Consider the following 24015-nt stretch of genomic DNA (forward strand, 5'->3'; position numbering starts at 1 on the left):
AGGGAACTTAACACCACTGCAACGAAAGGCCAGTGGTATCTGCACCCCAGGATTGAGATAGCCCAGGTCGTCGTGCCATATGTGTGGATGGGAGTTCCATTTGCTGTTATGAGGATGGGTATTGAGTCAGGGATTTTTTCTAAACCTTCCTGGATGGCGGGAAGACCGACTGCATTGCCCGTATCTACCAGCAGCCGACTTTTGGAGATTTCGTCTGTGATGAAAAAGCCTGCTGGGCAGGGGGAGTTGGATTTTGCGGCCACAGTTGTTACTTGTGGCCTTTGTCATTTTTTGTGAAAGAACAGGGAGGCCTGCAGGTTCTGGCGTTGGTCCCGAACTTTCTATGGTAGAAGCACCTCGTCGGGTTTGACCATGTCCTGTGCTCTCTGAGTGGCAGTCTCTTCTTATAGATGGCATTGATGTCTCTGTCGTCATCGCTGTCTTCCTCCGACAGGTTGCAGGCTCCCAGGGCGGCGGCTGCGAGGGCGGTGGCGTGTGTCGAGGCCTTGGTAGCCTCGTATAGTTTCTGGATGTCGTCGACTAAGGCATCCATGTCTAGGTTCTCTGTATCCCTTATCTGGTGCCGAAGGAAAATTGCTTTTGTTAGGTCTATAGTCCGTTTTCTTCCCATTCTCATCGCAGCCTGGGAGTGTTATCAACCCCTGCAGCTGGTCCCAGGCTTCCCTGGGTGATGCATCTCCGAGGGGCTGGGATAACAGGTCGAATGCATGCTGCACTCTCTCAGACACAGGCATGGAGTAAAAATTCAGCAGTTTGTTTTTTAAGTCCACGTATGTGACTTTGTCCGGTTGCGTGTCCAGCCGGGGGAGATTCTGTTGAACACTTCTTCCAGAGCGCTGTCATGACTATGTCTGATTTGGTAGCATCGTCTAAGATGCACGCCATGGGAAAGTGCGCGTCTGCGCACCGGAACCATGATGCCGTGTTTTGCCACGAGAACGGGAGAAGTTTGACTGTCTGGCTTTGTTGGTGAGAGAAGCACACAGACGATGCTCACGGGTTCTCATTGAGGTTCTGCTTCTGACATCTTCACTTGTCTTGCACCAAAATGCTGGAAAATGCGCCGTTTTGAGTTCATTAATGGTGCTGATTTGTTCGAGAGATCGAACGAAGTGCCAAAACGTGCCCTTTTGGGTACACTATATTTAGTCTGTTAATGGCACGGTTTCCACCAGGGAGGGTGCTATCAGAGGCCTAAGCTTTACGCCGTAATTAGTCCGCTAAAGGCTTTCTGATGGTAGGGTGCGGCCGTAGTTAGTCCATTAATGTCTCTGACCTGGGGTCACCAGTGTGAGGTTCAAGAGAAATGCTTGACAATAAAACAAAAGCGACTGATCCTTTATTATTCCCCGCTGAGTCAGGTGTGTTATAAAAATACAACAATATTCGGACATGGAATAAAAGGTAATAACATATTTATAAAACTGCTGTATCTTTTGTGATTAATGTAACAAATCATTTCTTACTCTGTTATTTGCATAGGTCATCCTGTTATATTTTAATTCATTTTGAGTGCATCTCAATAGCAGTAGCCTATGATTCAACATAAATAAATATAAATCTGTCAACTTTCCATCTGTACTCCAATCTAAACCTCTTCCACTTCAGACAACTTTTTTATCCAATGTGAAATCAACGGGAAGGGCAGATTTTTTTTTTTTAAATCCCAATTGTACAAAAATCATAATCCTTCTTTATTTGTCTTCAGCCGAAAAAATTCAATAGCTATATACAGACTCTTGAGAAAAGTTTTTAACAAAATAACTCTTGTAAATGATCAGACAATATAACAACATATATGTATTTAAACATTCTTATCCAAAATCTGAATAAATGCTCTATTTAAGAAAAAAAAATACACTAGAAAAAAAAAATCAATATTTTCCTCTTGTATATAAAATTTACATTCTTACTAAATAGTGCTCTATTTAAGAAAAAAAAAAAAAAACTATTTTCCCTCTACAAATTAAAATATTTAAAAGCAAAGTCTGGTACTCAAACAGGCATAACATAAGATACTTCACAAAGACATGTTATGACATTATTACATAATTTTGTACTGCACCAGACATCAGGCAAAACCAATTCTGAATAGCTAATGCAGGTATGATCTAAGCAGTAAAAGTGTTACTACTTCTTTCCCTGCTTTTCAGTCTTGTTAATTAACATGATCTCTCCATCTTTGTATTTCACAAGATTATCCTCGTTACTTGCAAACTTAAATTTATTTTCTTGCATTATCATTTCAAGATCTTCATTCCATTTGCATTCTTTTGTAAGAACATCTGCAATCATGTCTTTCTCTCCATCCAGCCAACTGTAAGACTCAATACAGCCCTCAGTCAACATGTCCTTCATCTCCTGTATGCTGTTCCTGAGAAGCCGTTCCTCAACCTGCTTGGTACTCCCAGCAGATTCTAGCATGGGTATTGAATCTGTGAACAATTTGATTGGAATTTTCTTTCCATACTGACCAAATAATAACTGTTCAATCTGACTCAAAAAACTGACTGTTATCAATAATCTTAGTCATACTTCTGGTTTCAGCCGCCTTTGCAGAATGACATACCTTCTGGATAGTCTTTGACTTCCAGTAAATAGGGACCACACGTCCATTTCTCTTACTTCCTAGTAAAATCAGATTGCCACTTTATGCTTCTCTCATGTGTATTAAAGGAAGCATCTGTAAATCCATATATCTTCAAGTATTCTTTTTATCAACTCTTGTAAATTCTACTTTATTTGGTCTCTCATTTATCTTATCAATCACAAAATTTACCTTTTAAGATCTTTCAACGTAGCACTACTATTTTTTCTTGGACATCTGCAATGCTGTGATAGAAAGTTCAGGTCTTGTATTGGCTGCTAACCAGCTAAACTTTCCTTCCTACATACTTGCGAAATACTTTCAGTTCCTGACTAGTCAAAAGTTCACTAGCTTTTCCTTTCCTGATATCTTCCACTTTCTCAAGACTCCTCGCATAATCATCCATTGAGATTGTTATTCCAGTTTCTGTTTTGATGATATCTATCCCTGTGAACCGAAATTTATTCTTTTCTATTTTTGAAACTTGTAATTTTTCTTTACACAAGTCTGTTACTTTCTTTACAAATCCTTTTGTACCAGCTATCGAAAAATCATCTACATGAGTAAGTATCATACCAATCAGATTTCCTTCACTCTGCTGATAGTAGTATGCCTCATCTCCACTCACGGTCTTCAGACCTTCTTCCTTGAAAATCTGCTGAACTTTCAGCCAAAATTTTCTACTGGCATCATCCAATCCATATAATGGTTTTCTGAGTTTCCAAATTTTTCAAGTTCACAAATCTCTTTGTTCAAGTCCATTCTTTCTCTGTACAAACCTTGCATAACATCCATTTTAATTTAATTTTTCTTAAACACCAGAGGGATTTTCAGGGTAACCTTCAGCTTAAATTTTCGAAATGTTTAAATTTGAAAAATATTAACTTAAAAATTAAAAAGAAAAAATACACACATACTAGAGGTCTCGTAAATTTTCTTGGGAGTAAAACTTCTCACTCAGAATTTTCTTTGAAGCGTCAACCTACGTCAACCAGCGTCAACTTTTCAATAGAAGAAGTAATACTGGTAATATAAGTAATACCTCTTGTTGTCTTCTTCCTACATGAGGAACCTTACACTCCGCATATCATCTTAGGGGAGCTTTTTGGCGGGAAAAGTTCAAGTTCCTTTGTTCTTCTAAACATAGCTGATGGTTGACCCCTCCACCCCCTTGGTAAGGGTGTTTTTTACTCCATGTTTTCTGGCGTTTTAGACTTCACAAAAATTTTCACAAAACTTTCGGAACCCATTAATCACAAGAAAACACTTGTTAATCTCGATGTCATCTCTGACTTGTATACCAGGTCCGAGATTCGAAGACGTTTCTGCTACCAACTGTTAAATTCCAATTGTACTTGGTGGAATAATCAGAGATAATACCGATGTCCTTAATCCTTCTTTATTTGTCTTCAGCCGAAGTTACAATAATCCTGTTATTCCAATAGCTATATACAGACTCTTGAGAAAAGTATTTACGAAGCCAGAGGTAAATGTTAACTGCTCTTTGGTAAATGATCACCAACCAAATGTAACAACATATTTATAAAACTGCTGTACTTTAAACAAGCACCTTGTTATATTACTAATAACAACCAGTTATACTCTCTCGTTCTAACATAAATAAATATAAATGTAAGGTATATCAGCACCCCACTGTTTACTGCGAATTCATTTAACAAGACCCCATCAGTGTTAACTTTTCATCTACCTCGTTCATGATTTATTTCAATTGGCTTTACGTATTTAACAGGAATGTCATAGTGAAGACCTTCGATAGTAAAATGTTTTCTCATAATAAACAAAAGCACCAGAGGGGGATTTTTAAATGTCATGCACTGCTGAAAATTGTGTTTTAACACCAATATTTGATTTGTGCCACTCCTGCCTTCCCTAAACCCTCTTGTCTAGCTCTAAGGTTTTAATCAATTTCTTTCTCCAACCTGTTGAGAATAAGCATGCTGAATATTTTCATTGCAGCAGAAATTGGTGCTGTGTTTCTATAGTTACCACATTCAGTCAGGTCACTTTTATTTGGTACCCTTGCAATGATTTTGTTTCCTCATTCCACACTGCAAACGTCTTGTTAGTATGAGGTGTCATTTTAATTTCAGCTAAGATGATCTCTGATGATTCCACCATAACAAGGTGTTTACCATTTCCTAATTTTTAAAAAGTTACTTTCATTGATTACACCCCAAAAACTGTGAATTCCTTCATTAATACCTTCAGAATATCATATTATCTCCTTCATATCTCGGATTCATGACCTCACAGAAATGTTCCCCCTAGTGTTATCTTTGTCTTCGTGTCTTACTTGTTCTTATTCCCATGTTATTGATGGCCCATCCCTTCTTTTAATTGATATTTTCATCTTTTTCTTTACAACCATGGATATTTTATAATTAATTCTGTGAGCTATGTCACTCCTGGATGTTCTGTCAGCATCCTCAGCCTGTTTATCCAAGTATTTCTCATCTCTTCTTGATCTTCATTTAACATCACCATCTGGAGTTGAGTAGGTCTACATAGCATGTTCTACTTTGCGTTCAGGTTTCTTTTGCTTCTGTGTAACATACAGTATATTGTATCCCAAGTTTCATCTGAAGTCCAAGGTTTCCATTTTGTTACTCAATAATGCAGTACAGTACTTCTTTTCCAGCAGACTGATTTAAATTCTTGATGTTACATCAGTCCTTATTCTTTGTCTTCTCGTCTTCAGATATGATTTCTAGAACTGCAAATCTGTTTTGACATTCAATGATCCTTTCTATCTCAGTTGCTTCTATGATGAATACACTTAACCTTCAACACAGTAAAATCACCCTAAAACACTGCCACATTCATCAATTTACCACACAATGTATGAGGAGTAAGGTTCTAAGTAGCTGTGGCTAGTGGGTTTATATGTATGATTAAAACCCCTTATATATGTAAATTTATAATGTATATTTCACTACTTATACAGCAACATATCACAGAATACGAAAACAATGACCTCTCACTGATCTCAGAATCACAAAGCAAAAATCCTAGTAAATGTAGATAACAGGTAATTAGCCATTTTAGACTTTCAGACGTTACTGGTTACAATATGTTCTGTTTTTTGTCTAGGACACTACTACCAACTGTCCTGTTTGTAATTTATAATGTAATAAAATGTTTAATGGATACATTTTCTTTGAAGTTCATTATTTTATCTCCAAAATCTTTCTAGCAGTTATATATGGCCTACTGGTATATTTGATTATGCCTGGCATAGGGCACAGAAAACTATATGTAAAGAACAATCTGGACTGTCTACCTCCCCTCCACCATGCACATTTCTTACTGTATTTTTGGATACAGAGAGAGAGAGAAGTGAGCAATGTCAGTAAGACTACCTTGGATGGTAGGTAACTCATGTCTTATAACTGTGTATAAAGAATTCAGAAAAGGATGCAAACTCTTCTTTATGTGTACTGAATAGTTCATGAAGTTACCAACTAACACATGTTCACCGGGCACAAGTGTTATCAATCATGTTATTAGGGAGAGCTCGAGTCAACGTAACAGTAACTAAACCAGAGTTTGGAATCAAGAGATATAGACTAAACTCTGAAGCTTCTTTGGCAGATTAGTAGTGTTAAGTTTAAGTCAACTTGTCTTTCTTTATCACTGTTTGTTGGAATGTTTTATTGCCTTCCACTCTCAGCAACACACACACACACATATATATACATATATATATATATATATATATATATATATATATATATATATATATATATATATATATATATATATATATTTATATATGTATTTTATATATGCCGTCAGAGATGTTTTGTAATTTTTTTTTATCTTTTTCTTAGCCATTCCATTTACTTGGTAAAACCATTCTCAGAGCCACAGTAAAGTCATAGAATAAGATGTTATAGTTGTTATGCAGAAACAGTAAAGGATCACAGACCTGCAACCGAGATAAGATTTGAGAAGACTTGGAAGATGACTGAGCGCCTCTGCGAGGCACAGTCTTGGTGCCTTCCTAAGGAAAACTAGAGTAGGTATATCATATACACTGAAATAGACCCTGGCAATGAAGATATATATATATATATATATATATATATATATATATATATATATATATATATATATATATATATATATATATATATATATATACATATACATACATACATACACACACACACACACACATCAGAGCGACCCAAAATGCTAGATATATTTCAAGAATTTTCAGTCGTCTGGTATAACTCAAAACTGTGATCTGCTGATGCTTCTTGTGAAGTTGTGGTGGGTACAAACGTTTGATCACATTCTGTGTCTAGAGCAATTTTAAACTTTTTGCTGCATATCCCTGTAGCATTTTGAAACTATGAAGAGATGAACAAATTTTACAAAAGAGAAAATTTGCAACTGAAGAAGATATATGAACAGGAAAACATTTTTACTTAAAAATTGAATAGATGAGCAAAATTGCCAAAACGTTTACAAGATACAAGGAACTACTTATAAAATATAAAGACAATATATATAAATATATATAGATTGATATAAATATATATGTACATACATGCACACACACACACACATATATATATATATATATATATATATATATATATATATATATATATATATTGTTAGGTTTTTCAGTTGTTAAATTGAAACAGCCTTGTTTCATTTGTTAACCTGCACTCCTGTTTTGTGTGAGGAGGCGAGGTTACGTTCGTCTCTCTTCCTTTTTCTTCCTCAGTCAGGTTTTGGAAGGCAGATCGACAGGTTCTTGTGGTGCAGTCGAGAACAAGCAGCAGCACTTTTTGAAGTATCACCTAGTTGTTGGTGATGGTCTTGATACGGCAGGTGTGGGTCACCTGCTGATGCCAAGGAGGACGTCAACCCAGCTCCCGAGGTCGAGGTGGTGACCAAACCATGGTTACCAGTTTTGAGGAGATATCCTTCTGGGGCAGTGAAGTGGCTGTCGCATCGTCTCTGTCATGGTCTTTGGTGATGTCTCGGCAGTGTACGATGGTCGACCTCAAGGATCGTGGATTGGGGTTCTGGATGATTACCCTGTTTATGATATTTATTTCATTTAGATATGTTGGAGGAGCAGTGTATGGCTCTGGGTAATCATTGTTTATTTCACTGTGATGTATGATTGTTAATTACCTGATTATTCATTAGTGAGGTGCAGAGTATGGCTCATGGTATTTTGTTTTGTGATGAGCAAGTGTATGGCTCATATTGTTATTGGTTATTGTTACTGTAATTTGTCATGAGCAAGTGTAAGGCTCGTATTATTATTGATTATTATTGGTAATAAATTATTGGTAATAAGTGTATATTTAAATGGCTGTTGATTTTAGTGCTGCTGTTTAACGTGTTTATTTTAGGTCAGTTTTTTTCTGCTAATTGTTGGTCATTTAGTTGAACTTTAAAGTTATTTGAATTTGTTATTTGTAATTTATGATAATGACCATTTATGTCTCTGTGCTTTCCAAAACCTGGACTCAATGTAATTAATGTAAATAATTTAGGTTAATAAATTAGGTTTAAGACACTTCGAGTATTTTCTTTTGCTCCCTCCTCCTTGGGTTGTTGCAGTCCATCAGTCCATTCCAGTCCCATTTTTATTTATAGTTTATGAATCTGGTGGTCACGTAGAAAAGTGACCATGACAATATATATATATATATATATATATATATATATATATATATATATATATATATATATATATATATATATATATATATATATATATATATATACACACACACACACACACACACACACACACACACACGTGTTATTCTTATTTTTTCGTAATCCAACAACTTATTATTTCTTAACAGGTCCCATAAAAGAAAGAAAGAATTTAGAATATGATTAAATTTGGTTCAGTATACGTAGTCCTTGTTTAGCTTTCTTTGTTTCATTCTTGGATATTTTAATATACTATGTATATATATATATATATATATATATATATATATATATATATATATATATATATATATATATATATATATATACAGACATACACACGTGTGTACGCACATACATACATTCACATGAACGTGTCTACCCGTAATTAAGTTAAAACGATTGCCGAGCTCAGGTGTTCTACGATCAAAAGCTGTGCAGCTGGAGGGAAGGTGATCATCCCAAAGTGAAAGCGTCCAGGCAGTGAGGGTTTCGTATAACAGTGCCGTGGCACTTGCCAAGTCACCTCAGACTTCTGATTCCTGTAAAATTACATCTAGGAATGAATTCTGGGCTTTGTTGCACCTAGAATATACATTCATGTGATATTTATTTCTTGGTATTAAAACTCTCCATGCTGAGGTATTGTAGGCACATCTTTTGGAACCTGCATTAGCTTCGTCTTGCTGCATTGGTTTTATAATGCTGTCATCTGCTGTTGGTAGAGTATACTCTAGAATTTCGTTCTAACTATTTCAGTACGTTTAACTATCGTATACAGTTTTTTCGCAAAACATTTACCGAGAACGTTGTCTGTGTAATAAAAACTGGCATCCTTCATCTGTACCTTTGACGCTTCGAATTTTTACATGTCTGCTTTTCCTAACACTTGTACCATCCCCCTCCCTTCCGACCAAAATCTAGGTTAACAAACTCGTCCTAGATTGCTTGGTTAGAATCTGATGAGTAAAACCTTGTTGATCCAGGTTTGGAAAGGGATCAACCCCTTTGGTTTTGGTCCTCTTTAGTACCCACCTGTGTTGAGTCTGGTGGGTGTATCCACTCGAACACTTGCTTAAACACAGGTCCAAGATTAACTTGCCAGTAAAATTCGACTTACAGCGTCCTTCTGCTCTAAGCTAAACTACACACACACACACACATACACACACAAACACATTATATATACATATACATATCTATATATATATATATATATATATATATATATATATATATATATATATATATATATATATATATTATTATATATTATAAGGTGTTATATATACCCATTCTACAAGTGTTATATATGTCTCTGTGAAAATTTTTGATGTTTTGCTTGCAGACTCGTCAGTTGTTGTAATGATATAATTTTAAAATGTCTTTTCTTACAGATAAATTGTGTATCATGTAATCTTAAAATGTCTTGATATGTTGTTTCCATTTGTTTAATATATGGAAACGTATACAGTGTTATGAACGACGAATTCTTAGCGTGTTGTGGAGAGAGAGGGTGAGATTCTTATTGTTTGCCCGCTACTATTTACACAGGTGGTGTGTCCAGTAAGTCGCGCTTGGAGGAAGGCAAAGAGCCCTCTTGACTTATCGTGATGAGCTGTCAGCCAATCAGCGAATTGCCTATTATGTATTTGTTCTGTATGTCTAACCCATGTTTATTAGCTGTGTCTGTGCTTATTCTTTTTTGTAAACTGGGTAATTGAATGAGGAACAGTAAGAGAGTTGGAGTTGACATGTTGACAGCGGGCCAGTTTTGGGTCGAAAATACCTCCCTTTTATTTATTCAGGTGTGTGAGTGTCCCAGGAAATGTCCATCATAGAGATAAGAGCCCTGGCATATTTCCTTCTGGGACTTAGTTCCAGCCGTGTATGTATACCATACACACATGTATACCTGTATGTATAATGTATGTATACTTTATGTATCATGTATTCTGGGAGGGCTTTGAAGTTAAAAGAGGAGTGCTGTATGAGAAAGAGTCAGTTAGGATCAGGGGCTCTTGGCAATAGGGCCTGTCTCACTCTCTCTCTCTCAGTTACTGTTTGCTGGGTACTCTAATATTGGTAAAAATTTTATTAAAACTCACCCAAGGAGTGTATTAATTTGGTAAAAGGTGATCTGAAATATTATTTTGTGCAAGCATTGTGTAAAGTGTATAATGGTGTACCACCTAGGGAAAGGTAATGTGATGTTTACTGGTTTTTATTATGTTAAGAGTTAAAGTGATGTTCTAGGTGAAAGAGAATTATTATTTTCATTCAATACTTTTACCTTTAACATATTACCATTTTAAGATTTCACTACAAAGCATAGACAATGAGGAGGAACACAGTGTTCAAAAATTACATCCTTTCCAGTAACGAAATTTCATGAGCTGGAATACTGCAAACTTTGAATGCTATTTTCAACATTTATCTCCTTATGATGCTGGATGCTTCAAGTAACGAGAGAAATATCAGAGGCGGGAAATGGCGTCCAAAACTGAAGATAAGCACTGAAGGGAAGATTGATGCCTGACAATGGAAAGAACTCTATTACAAGATGTCCACTGCATAAAAAAAAAATTCAGGAAGGAGGGATGGATAAAAGAACACAGATATTCACTTCCAAATTCATGCCAAACTTATGCCAGCATATGGATAGCACGTGGTTCAGTAAACATGACCATCAGCTCAGAAAAGGTAACTGAGGCTCAGTCATAGATAATTATGGGAAGTAGGCAGACACAGATAGAAATGATTTAATTACATGGTAAAAGTTATAATCGTTGTAAATACTGAAGAGTTACAAATACAGTATTTACACGTGGCACAACGAACGAGTGTTCTGGAAAGTTTCCAAATCCTTGAGGGGGTGAGATCGATATAAAGAAGATATATTGCATATAAAGAAAAAGGAAAATACAAAAAGTGTTCTGTTAACTGGAACTTTGCTAATCAGATGACAAATTGCAGCACAACAGGAGTGAACATTCAGGAGTGAATCAATTCAGTCAGCGCAGGTAACACAACCAAAGGAAAAGGCAAAAAGTAATGAAATCAAAGTAGTAATCAAGCAAAACTTTCGTAGACAAAGGAAATTGGGAAGACATCAAGGAAATTTTAAAAATCATTTATAACTGAAGCAATCACTAGAAAATGCAGCAAACTGTCACGATCCAAGAACCGTTCCAGGTCGTTTCAAACTCTAAACAACAATGTTTTCAACACCAGCAATCGAAATATGGGAAATGAATATAAAAAGAAACTCTCACAACACTACAACAAATTTATTCACAACCTTATTTACAAAGAAAATGAAATGTTTCCCCTTTGCTCTCACTCAACGTAACACTAAACAAAATAAATCTAAGCAGTTATAGTTGGGGGAACAGGTTGCAAGGTAGAGCAATCTTAATACTTAAACAGGGAATTGGTGAGTTATCTCTCGTGGCTGGGGTTTCAGCTGAAGAGATGATGCTGGCACGATGACCTCAGGCTTGAAGACGTCACAGGAGGGCGGCAGGGAATTCAGCAGAGATGTTGCTGGTACGATGACTACGGGCTCGTAGACGTCACAAAAAGTGTCTTTTAGATGAGGCAGCAAATGCTATTTCTTCAAGAATTCGGAGATGGTGCAAATGGAGGGCAGGAAGAGCTGAAGACTCGTCCTCGCTGCAGGCAGGAATGGCTGACTACTTCATGTTGTCACAGGCAGGAAGGGCTTAGCAACTACTCCTCTACACAAGCAGGAAGGGCTGACTACTTCATGTTGTCACAGGCAGGTGGGGCTTAGCGACTACTCTACACAAGCAGGAAGGGCTGACTGCTTCATGTTGTCACAGGCAGGAAGGGCTTAGCGATTACTCCTCCACACAAACAGGAAGGGCTGACTACTTCATGTTGTCACAGGCAGGAAGGGCTTAGCAACTCCTCCTCCACACAAGCAGGAAGGGCTGACTACTTCATGTTATCACAGGCAGGAAGGGCTTAGCGACTACTCCTCCACACAAGCAGGAAGGGCTGACTACTTCATGTTGTCACAGGCAGGAATGGCTTAGCGACTACTCCTCCACACAAGCAGGAAGGGCTGACTACTTCATGTTGTCACAGGCAGGAAGGGCTGACTACTTTTCTTCATTACTGGTATGTAGGCTCACTGCTTCACCTCGTCTCGAACATGGAGGGCTTAGGGACTTCTCATCACAAGCAGGAAGGGCTGGCTGCTTCTCTTTGTTTCGGGCAGGACAAGATTTTATGGAGAAGAGTAAGGGTCGTCTGAAGGGGATACTCCCATCGGAACCTTGCTTTGTCTAACCTCTGAGTGCTGTCTCAGTCTCTGTCTGTCTATATCTCTGTCTTGGGAAGTCTCTTCTCCAAGCTTATATACCACTGTATGGGCGGAGCTAGTGACGACAGACAATCTTCATTCCCATATAATTTTCTACACAATGATTGGTTCCTAATATCAGTCTCTTTCCTGTCAAGCCATGGAAGATTCCAGATCAAATTTTCAAATGCAATGTGGACCGAATATTGCGCCATGTTACAAAGGCATGGCATGAGATAGCACGTGGTGTCGTTTCCACAAGAAAGGGTTTTCATCGAATCGTTAATTGTCCACAAAGCGTTGACGACAGGAACTGAATAGTGAGCAAACACAGGAAGCAGTCACATCTTGGAAAAGATATATTTCTTTTTCTATATATTTCATCATTATTGCATCTACCTATGACACAAACCCTCCAGCCTGACAAATTATCATTTTGATCATTGTCATTGTTTGAATTTCTAATTTTGTGTATAATTCTGTTACTCTTTCCCATTAGGGTTTGGTCACTGGTTGGTGCTCTTGATCCTGATTATGGAAGGGGATTCTCAGGCGGTCCCACAGATTCCCAGAGGTGTGGAACTGGGCACTGTCTCCATTTACAATATCTGGGAGCATGCTCTTCGCAAACAGAAACACCTGGCACTTCTGCGGGAAGACACAAGTAAGTTTTTGGAAATACTGATTTCCACTGAATACTAGATTTTTTTTATATTTTAAGTAAAATATGCTGTATATGAGAATTTAAGTTTGAATTGCTTATAACCTAGAGGGATAAACCATTGCATTTCTAAACATGCTGTACTCAGCCCCAAACTCCAGGAACGTAATAGAAGATATGTAAAAGCTTTCATAAAATTCAGAGCTAATGTTTAATGCAGAAAACGAGGAGAGACATAGAGAATGAACCTTAGCTGGGAAATTCACAATATCGTGATAAACTGTTTTGTAATAAAAATCCACAATTATATCAATAAATTGTATTAATATGCAATAGATGAAACAAAGACTTTCGAACGTTTGAACGGTGTTCCTCCTCAGTGCTTACGTTTGTACTTTAATACCTTTGTCAAGTTGAATGAAGAGCATAAAGAATAAAGTCAGAGAAAGAGAGAACGTAGCTTTGCAATAACAGCCAGTGATTGTAAAAATATATAATGAAATAGAGAGGGCACAAGCAATAATATCTCTGCAAACAAAGAAACTTTTGTTATTTGCTTGGATATTGTTTTACTGTTAGATGTGGTTAATTTGTGATAAGTGATTTTTAGTACATGACAAATGCCCAGACTTGAGGATTCTGAGCATAATATGACTCCAGGATGATCAAAACAAACGATAGCTGTTTTTTTTCAGACGCTGTCTCTGACCCTGCAACAGCTTGATACTTAAGCACCACTTAGCTTGAGCATCATAATTAGCTGGCTCGTGCCACTTTCCTTTGATCCAGCCTTAGCCAATTTTGTAGTCAACTTTGCATGGTAATATCATTCCCAACAATACAATAGCATTTTGTAGTTCACCCTTCTGTGTTATAGGACAGAGCATTTAACTTTCTAGTACCTTCGTTACAGCCGATGCTTTTCTTTATCTGCAGTCATCTATAGTCCATCTATTTTATATATACATACATATATATATATATATATATATATATATATATATATATATATATATATACAGATACAGAGAGAAAGAGAGAGAGAGCACACACACAATATATATATATATATATATATATATATATATATATATATATATATATATGTGTGTGTGTGTGTGTGTGTGTGTGTGTGTATATACAGTATATTAATAGTGTATTTTTCCCAGAGTGTTGTTATAATTGTTGTATTTTTTCTGTACACCAGAGTAATTGCATGTATGTAATAATAATAGTTGTTAAGGTATCATCAGTTTATAAGTGTCTGTTTGGATTTCACGAGAAATAATAGCGTAATTTAGAATCTTGAAGTAACGTCATAGTGGGAGAAGATTACGTCACTCAGCCTCATGTGACCGGGAAATCGCGGTTGTTCGTCTGGTGCATAGCCTTGCATCATCCTGAACATGTATAGATCTGCTTATTGTTCAAACAGCAAGTCACGCCAACAGACGAGATAAAAGAAGGGCGCTTGGTCAAGCAAGTATTTTCTTGTTAAAGTCACGAGTTGAATGTTCCCATAGTCTTGCGTGCTTCTAAAAATGTATCGTTCTGTCTTAGTCAAGACAGTATTGCACAGTATTGCATATCATCCTTTTGCCTCAGAGAGGGAGGGAGAGCATGTGGAAGTTATATCATTTAAACTCTGATCATGTATTGTCTGTCTTTGTTTTTTTGTAAAGAAACTTTTTGACAGTAAAGATAACCTCATTTAGTGACTATGGGGCTTTGGTTTTTGACTGAAAAATGAATTTGTCATTCTGATTCTGGAGACCTTTTGTGCTGGTTCCCCCTCTCCCTCTCATCAAAAAAGTGAAATTATTAAGTAATGTAAAAATACTTTATTGTCGGTCACTTCGTTTTTGGTATCTTTTTGTGAGGTCTAATAACATAGTGATAATTAGTATTTATTGGTAATGGCGCCTATGGTGTGTTTTGTGAACAGCAGTTGCAGACTGTGAAAGTTTGTGTAAGGTACAATTATTTTAAAAATTTAAAAGCCATGGTTTTTATTTGATTTAGTGTCTTATTCAAAGTTTTTTATTTTTTGTGAGTGCTGTTGCAATTGATTCACTATGGTGTTTAAATCAATTTATCTTTTGTAAGGGATTTATTACATTTTACCATTTTCAGTTTTGTTTGTTGGTATGTTCTTATTGTGTTATCAAATTATTTTCTTTCACATCTTAGTATTTCTTAATGATTTAACTTTTCCTTGCTTAATTTTGTTTCACATATTAACATATTGGTGATTTAATTTTGTTTCATAATTTGATTCAGGAATTAATTAAGTGTGTGTTTCCAAGTAATAGTAATTTTTCTTCAAAGTAAAATTGTGAATTTTGATTTATTAATTTTGAATTAAAAATAAACTTTTGTATTTAAAGTTTTACAATAGTGTTTCATTTTTTGACCACCAGTGGTGGGAATAACTTTGTGAATAAAGCAGACTGATAGATAGTTTTGTTCCTTCAGTTTTTTGTTGAAGTGACTCAAATCGAGGAGGAAAAGTTACAGGTGTTCAGTAATGGAATGATGCCCTTTGATCAACTTTAGTATATATTAATACCTCACAATTGGTTTGACAAACTTTAGTATATTTTGATACCTCGCATGGTTGATAATCATTTTAAGGGATCACTATTGCCTTTAGACTATTCAGTCGTATTTTTTTGTTTTGTTTTATGAGAGTTCAGGTATCTGGCTGTAAGTGAGGTAAGCTTTGAATTTTATGATTGGTAAGTGTAATAACCAGATACTTGGAACACTTCGTGAGAAATATATATATATATATATATATATATATATATATATATATATATATATATATATATATATATATATATATATATATATATATATATATATATATATATATGAATATAAGAAGGCCCATAAAACACTATTTAAACGTTGAAACCATCAGAAATACAGGGCATGTCATTAACTGGAGTGGGGCGGAGTTGGTTTTCAAAAGTAGCTGTCCGTACAAAAGAAAGATGCTGGAATCTGCTATCATCAATCAAACCAACAATATGAACCTGTCAGGAGGACATTGGAAATCGGACGCCATCGACACCTTAATCCTCAAACCCTCCTGAAGAAGATGACCCAAGAAACGCGACCGCCAGATCCATCGCCAAACGGGAGCTAATGAGGCCAAAACCACTAGGAATTTGGTCATTCTCCTCCTTCTTAACAAACGCCACCTCCATAACATCGGAGGCCTAAGGCCACACCTTCATGTTTTTGTATATATATACCATTGTAACTTTCCACCTGTCCATATTCTACCAGTGAACAGGGGCACAGAAACAAGTGCCCGAAATATATGGTTTCAACGTTTAAATAGGTTTTTATGGGCCTTCTTATTTTCATATTACACTGTAGTATTACAGGAAAAGACATTCATATATATATATATATATATATATATATATATATATATATATATATATATATATATATATATATATATATATATATATATATATATATACTATATATTATATACATATATATATATATATATATATATATATATATATATATATATATATATATATATATATATATATATATATATATTTATATATATTTATATATATATATATACATATATTTATATTTATACATACATATATATATTATATACATAATAATATATATATATGTATATATACTGTGTATATATATATATATGTGTGTGTGTGTGCGTGTGTATGTATGTATATATGTATATACACTTCTCAGAACATCCAGCACAACTTAGGAATTTCTGGAAGTCTCTTGAAATTATGTAAAATTTCCAAGATAATCATAATTGACAGCCTTTTAAACATAATTATTCATTTGACTGAATGTAGGATGTATGTGTGTGGCATTCAATGTGTGGATCACGGGTTTCTCTCTTCACTAAAGAACGAGTAGGCTACTCACAGAAATTTGTAACGGTATGATTACGATAACTGATTACAACAAGTATGAGTTCGATCTTTTTTAAAATACATCCCTTTAATGCATCCAAAAATTTGTATTCTATACACTGTGGATGATGATTATAGTAGATTAGAGGTGACGAATTTTTACATTGTAAAATTAAAAACTGTTTGTCCTTATGAAAATAAGGACAGTTAATAATAGTTCAGTTACCTCAGTTATTAACAAAACCTGTATTAATAATGAATTTTTTTATATATATATTTCGGAAGAAGACGCTCTTGTAAATATGTTTCATTAAAAATTATGGCTGCATCAGTAGAGTCTATTGCGTAATAAAGTTTCTCTATTTTTCTAATGAGTCATTTTTTCTTTCTTTTTATTGTCATTTGAAGGATGAGCGCACTTAAAAATATATTTACTAATAATATTGTCAGGTATTTTCATTCATTTGCATTTCATTCTTATTAGTATACTTTTAAGAAAAAGTCCAAGCCATATGATTGTAATATCTTAGAATGATCAACTTTTGATTGCTATCGTGTTTTTTAATTTTTTTTTTTTTTTTGGTACATATTAATGATATCAGACAAAACGGTCAAATCTTGCTTTGCGAGCTACATATTTTTTTTTATTTTCCAAGTGTTCGATATTAGTTAGTTCTAAATACAATTATCTTTATTACATAGTTCCTGAAAGTGACAGTGTGGCTGACTTGCAGTTCAATACTTGAAAGTCTATAGGCCTTATTTTACGAGAAAAAAAACAAAATCCAAAATGAAAGTTTTGTATGTTGAACCTTAAACGGAACAAATTCCTTTTGCAGCTCTTTTGTGTGTGATGATGTTTACCTTTGCAGGTGTTGGGACACTGCTTTCACCGGAATCCTTTCTCGTGCTGAATCTAGTGCCTGCTGACGCCCCTCACCCTCTCTATTGCGACGAGTATGCCAGCTTACGCACAGAGTTCCTTCTTGACTACATGATACAAGAACCAGTGCTTCCCAGTGATCCTAAAATGGCTGCGCCTGATGGACTGCTAGTTACTAATCTCAATGGGAAGGAAATCAAATTCAAGAAGGACGACGATGGTAATATTATGTGGATTCTGTTTCATTAATAAAATGACCACTAATTTGGCACTGTGACAAGATTAAGATTTATTTTTAGGAAAACATCTTTATGTGTAAAATTGTCACGTAAACTCAGAAGTGAAAATATTTCTTGACAAAAATACAAGTGGGAAACACTGGCAAGACTGGTTATCATTCTCTTCATAACAAATAAACAATCATCATCTTTTGTCTAAAAAGTGTAGCCATTTACTTCCGAGACAGAGTTGCCTTGGCTAACCAGGCTCTTGTGCTGGTTCATTTTCATTCCTAACATTCCAACAGGCGTTCTTGACTGACTAAATGCAACCCCTTGGTAGTACCACTAACCCCGTCTCTTTTCACTCGCTTGTCCCCATAGGGGGGTTAGCGCCGTCAGTACACCTCATGCGGTTCTTTGCAGCGTTTCTTCGGCCCCTAGCTGCAACCCCTTTCATTCCTTTTACTGTACCTCCGTTCATAGTCTTTCTTATATCTTTCTTTCCACCCTCTCACATCAATTACTTCATAGTGCAACTGCGAGGTTTTCCTCTTTTTACACCTTTCAACCTTTCTACTTTCAATTTCCCTTTCAGCGCTGAATGACCTCATAGGTCCCAGCGCGCCGCCTTCGGCCTAAATTCTGTTTTCCATTCCATTCCAGTCCATTCACTCAGTCTTTCTCAGTTGTGTATAAACGGCCATTAATTAAGTTCATTATCCCATGTAGTGTAAGGTTATACTCCTTGATTTAAGCAAGGAGACCTTGCATCGTCCAACTCCTGTTGGAGCTGAGGTTGAAAACAGTTGCTGGTTTGTGCACTACAAATCTACCGACGGATTAAATAAATATCTTTAGAGGTAAAAATTGCGCCATTGGGCCTCTCCTCAATACATACATAAATCTTGAGTTGCTTTTAGCCATTCCATGATGACACAAAATCGAAGTATAAAAATGAGTATCCTTACATGCTCTAATTTACAGAACGGTAATATTTTTCCAAAAACTAGTTCCTTATAGGATAAGCGCTCCAAGAGGACAGCAGTGTGATAAAAAGTGCATTTAAAAGATTCCATCTTCAGAAATTCAGCTGATCTCCACGATGTCTGCATTGAACTGGAGACTTTTGAAGGATCCATAATCAGTCACGTTTTATTTTATTTTTTTTTTATTTACCTCTCTAACTTTCAGGACAAATATCCATCAATGGCGTACGTGTGGAAGGTACAAAGACCGTGAATGATGGGCCGGTTGTCTATGACATTTCTGACTTTCTCTTCGGCCATCAAGAGAAAGTGAAATCTGCATTTGAAGAAGTTCTCAGATCTGACACTCAGCACTTTGGACATCAAATGAGTAAGGATTAAATTAAAACCTTCATTCATAATAATCATCAGAGCAGCTATACATGACAAGTAGAATGTGCAGAGGTAAATTTCAGAAATGTACGAGTATATGTTAAGTTAATTAGAGGGAAACAATCTTCTGAAGAAACGAGAACCGAGCAACTGTTCCAGTTTTAGATCTTAGAAGATATAAAAGTATGAGATTATATTAAAAACTATGAGTGATAACCGAAGTGGAACTGGTGTTCCCTGAAAAACAATATAAAAAACAATTACTTCGAAAATGTTACATTGTGAGTTTTTTTCGGCGATCTTTCTTTCAGTAACTATAATACCTTACCCACACGTTGCTGAAGTTTTCAGATTTAGTTGCAAAGAATTTCCGTCAAATACTTTATGATATTCTTTTGTTTTCCCATTAAATTTCAGATCCTCTAATGCCAGTTCCGCCCGAAGAACCCTTTTAGGAGGATTCAAGCGTCTGGGTGTCAGACCCAGGCTTTCTCACGTCCAAACGATTAAGTTTTCAGTAGATTTGATAAACAAGCTGCAATTTCTGCAGTTTAACTGACTGATTTAATGATGAAGAGGTAAAAAGAAAATAAAATATTCATTTCTTGTAGATGTTTGCTTTTCCTTGAGTCTAATGTTAAAATCTAATGTGTCATTTCCATAAAGTCTTGCTTTTCTTTTAGGAAACTTTTATAATCATTGCTGTAAATTGTTACCATAACGTTCAAACCTTGTGTTCTGCTTGAAGGTAACTGAATAATAAAAAGACGTCTGAAGAATAACAGAAAAGCCATCGTTATCCCCATACGTTGAGAGGGTATGATTTACAGTTATTTTGCACGTTTCACATGACATCAACAACATTACCCTCATTATCTCAAATGCCGAAATAATGTTATCATTATTTCGGATGATATTATTTGCTGGCATTGTCCTGTTTTCATGCTCCATCTTTGTATTTCATTTTCCCCTGAAACGACGATCAGAGTCGCCAAGTTTATGTATTACAGTTTACTACGGATTTAAGTACTGATGCTGTTGCATTTCCAAGACAAGCAAGTGTTCTGCGTGAGCATCATAAGATAGGACTATCTTCACTGGTAGCAATACTAAGGCAAAGTGTTTCACCACAGTGTACTTAAATTTCCGGTCTCTCCTTTGAGAAAGAGATGGGGAATTGATCAGTATACTTGAACAATTACTTGAGAAAAAAAAAGCGCAATGTTATCCCTTACAAAAATATGACGTTATCGACAAATCTACCTACCAGGAACTTTTCCCAACTCCTTAATCACATGGGGCTCTTTATGGTTTAACAAAAATTCATAAACCTGGGGTACCCATGAACCCTGTTCTGTTTTCATATAATGCTCCGAACTATAAATTGGTGAAATTTCTCATACCCATTCTTGAACTTTTTACTACTGTCACGGGAGAATTCTTCCCCCCACCAAGACATTAAGATATATGAGATAAGAGAGAATAATAATACTACTATCTAGATGCACTGCTGTCAGTCTTCTTGCCTGGAGACAGGGGTCGGAGAATGGTACTGTGTCATAGTTGACACGGTGGGGATGAAGACTACTGACGTTTACGCTGCCTGGGAATTAGGGTAGGCCTGCCCTACCTGCTATTACATGATATTCCTTGGGTGTACGGGTCTTATTACTGATGAGGCCAGGTGATGTCTTCCCACTGGGAGGCAATTGAAGTGCTGATTTCCATTTTTAGTGGTAAGGTACGATGATATTGAAGAAAATCCCTGGTACTCAGTTCGTTTCTTTATTACTCATTACATCGTGCCAAATTTCTCCCAGGTCTAGTCTCCCGGACTTGGTTAATTTACATAGTCTTCAGAACTCCTGGACTAGATCCAATTTACATATTCTTCAGGACTCCTGGACTAGGTCCAATTTACATACTCTTCAGGACTCCTGAACTAGGTCCCTGGAAATATTCCTTTTATTTAATTTTATTTCAAGAAAACAATACAAGTGAGTATTTTAAAACAACAAAAATAACTCTTTTTATTGAGAGATCTCAAAAAAAATATATGAACTACACACTATGGGAACTGCTTTTCCTTCACAACAAGTATCAAAAATGGAGCAGCCCTGGAACCAATTAATTTACAGTAAGGTGTAAATCATTTCATACCCTACTCCACACAGTACTAAATGTTTGTACACAACATATGCCAATGGATAAGACTACCTGAAAGATTTCTGAGAAACACTTAAAACTAAAATGAGGTAAAACTAGGCTAAGGTGCCTTTCAACAGGATATAGTCTAGGCTAGGCCTCTTCAGAAATCGTTAAGGATAGCCTATGCCAAGTTTACATGGCTGATTTTTTGACTAGGTTACAATAGGCCACAAGTTAGGTTAGTTTAATGAGGGTATAGGCTAAGTCCTATGTAATTAAGTTTTCATGAACTTTTATATATATAGCCTAAGCTATTTGTAACAAAAATTGTCATAATTCCTCATTCAAACAGAATTAGTCTAGGGTAGGCCTTCTTAAATTACTGTATAGCCTAGTCTTAGATCGTGATCGGCAGTGGAAACTTCCATGAGGGAGGTAGGGGTAAACCCAAGATACCCTGTCGGACGGCCATTTTGTGGCACCCTTTGGCACTGGTATCTACAAAAACCTTACATAAACAAAATACTTACAACTATCTTTTTCTAACGTTCTACAACCCTATCAAACGCTAAGTTACAACTCAAACTAACACAGCAAAATATCATGACAACTAATGAATGTGAAGAATATTTCACGACTACGAAAATTTTCACATTAAGGCGTTGCAATCACGTTTGACTGGGCATGCAACAACGCTGCACTTAAATCTTCGTCTGCTGCTGTTCTTTCATGATAGCCTACTGATCTGTTCCAACTAATGAACTAACGGTAATATTATGACTTTAAAAGCTTACCTTGCAAGGGATAGATAATAACTTGTATTAATAATTTGGTAAAATAGCCCAAATGAAGGGTGGACCGCTTGACGTCCTTTTCATACCAACAGTGTTCTCGTCCCTTACATGTTTCTTTAGTGTTACCAATATGCAGACGAAAGATTCAGGACAGCGCTCCCACATTCAGAGCGAAAGAAAAACAAAACAAGGGACTGGCTACACTTCTATGCACTCGATGTCCACAACAAAAATGAAAACATTTTACAGTCCCAATCACTCTCACAACAGCAGTATAAAGATATTAGAGGAGGAGGATGAATCAATTCCTAAACAAATCAATAATATTTAAAGGAATAATTTTCCCATTACACTACTAACACCCATACCTTAAAAAATTACGAATTGAGAGAAAGTTCTTATCCAAGACTCCAATCTAGTGATGACCAGTTTCAATGTAGAATCCTTGTTCACAAATGTTCTAGTTGCTGAGATTATTAAAAAAAAATCCTTAATAAGCTATTTCCTGAACCTAATTCTTAGAAATTTTAAACACTTTACTTTTCAAACCTTCTTAGACTTCGACATGCTGGACATAGCCTTTGTTTTTAAAGGTAAGTTGTTTAGACAAACTGAGGGCATGGCTATGGGCTCACCCCAGGGTCCACCTTCGCCAACATATGCATGTGCTCCCTGGAGGAACGCATTGATGACGGACCCTCGGGTTCCCCTCCCCGCCCCCGTCTGTTTCACACCAGGTTTGTTGGTGGTGCTTCCCCGCTCTCAAACAGGATCATATCATGCAGACTCCTTTCTCTAATACGCTATGGAGGAATGAGGTTATTGCATTTGACGACGTCTTGTGTGTGTGTGAGAGAGAGAGAGAGAAAACAACGAACAACGACGTCTTGTGTGTGAGAGAGAGAGAGAAAGAACAACGGCGTAGGTGATTGGTAATGATATCGTTAGAGAGTGTAGTTTTCTTTTGTTTACGTTTTGATTGTCCGTGAGTCGTGTTTGTTTGAGGTGCACGGAACTGTGATCGTGATCGTGGCGAGAGTCTGGACAGAATATTGTTACAAGGGCAGTTTCCCAGTAGTTGATCGGAGTTTAGTTGCTTTGCTGTTCAGTTGTGTGATTTGGTATTTTAGGCTTTATGGTTAGGTATTTGTACTTTGGGCGTGGTTTGGGTTTTGGGCTGCTTTGGTTGCGTGATCGGTGTCTTGTAATAGCCTGGTTGTTTTTTTCAGCTGTGTTCCTAGTGAGGTGAGTTTGAATCTTCGTGGTTGAGTCTTTTTGAGTCTTGTTTTTGGGTCGTGGTTGTGTACTGGTTGGTTTATTTGTTTTTCTTGGATTTGTGGACTGTTGTTGTTGGTGATGACGTTGGCATCATCG

The 24015-nt window shown here is 36.2% G+C and overlaps 1 protein-coding gene and 1 long non-coding RNA gene across 3 annotated transcripts in view; one reads left to right on the forward strand and one right to left on the reverse strand.

The window, feature by feature from the left end:
* The window catches only part of LOC136837222 (uncharacterized), a 29528-nt gene extending 9222 nt beyond the window's left edge, over positions 1-20306 (forward strand). The window contains exons 1-5 of one of the 2 annotated variants that reach the window (XM_067101905.1): positions 8764-9041; positions 13150-13314; positions 18110-18340; positions 19533-19697; positions 20117-20306. In XM_067101905.1, coding sequence (XP_066958006.1) covers positions 9023-9041; positions 13150-13314; positions 18110-18340; positions 19533-19697; positions 20117-20154 — 618 coding nt within the window. In that variant the 5' untranslated portion in view covers positions 8764-9022 and the 3' untranslated portion in view covers positions 20155-20306. Of the gene's footprint in view, positions 1-8763; positions 9042-13149; positions 13315-18109; positions 18341-19532; positions 19698-20116 lie in introns of those variants that run through there. The other variant, XM_067101906.1, reaches the window with a different exon arrangement.
* A 1164-nt stretch (positions 20307-21470) lies between these two features.
* LOC136837223 (uncharacterized) lies at positions 21471-22756 on the reverse strand. The gene is made up of 2 exons (XR_010852636.1): positions 22642-22756; positions 21471-21649 (listed from the first exon to the last, which is right to left on the reverse strand). It is a non-coding gene; the product is annotated as an uncharacterized lncRNA (long non-coding RNA).
* Positions 22757-24015: the final 1259 nt, after the last annotated feature.

Source organism: Macrobrachium rosenbergii, chromosome 58 (assembly GCF_040412425.1).
Source record: "Macrobrachium rosenbergii isolate ZJJX-2024 chromosome 58, ASM4041242v1, whole genome shotgun sequence".
In the NCBI taxonomy this organism is placed as follows: domain Eukaryota; kingdom Metazoa; phylum Arthropoda; class Malacostraca; order Decapoda; family Palaemonidae; genus Macrobrachium; species Macrobrachium rosenbergii.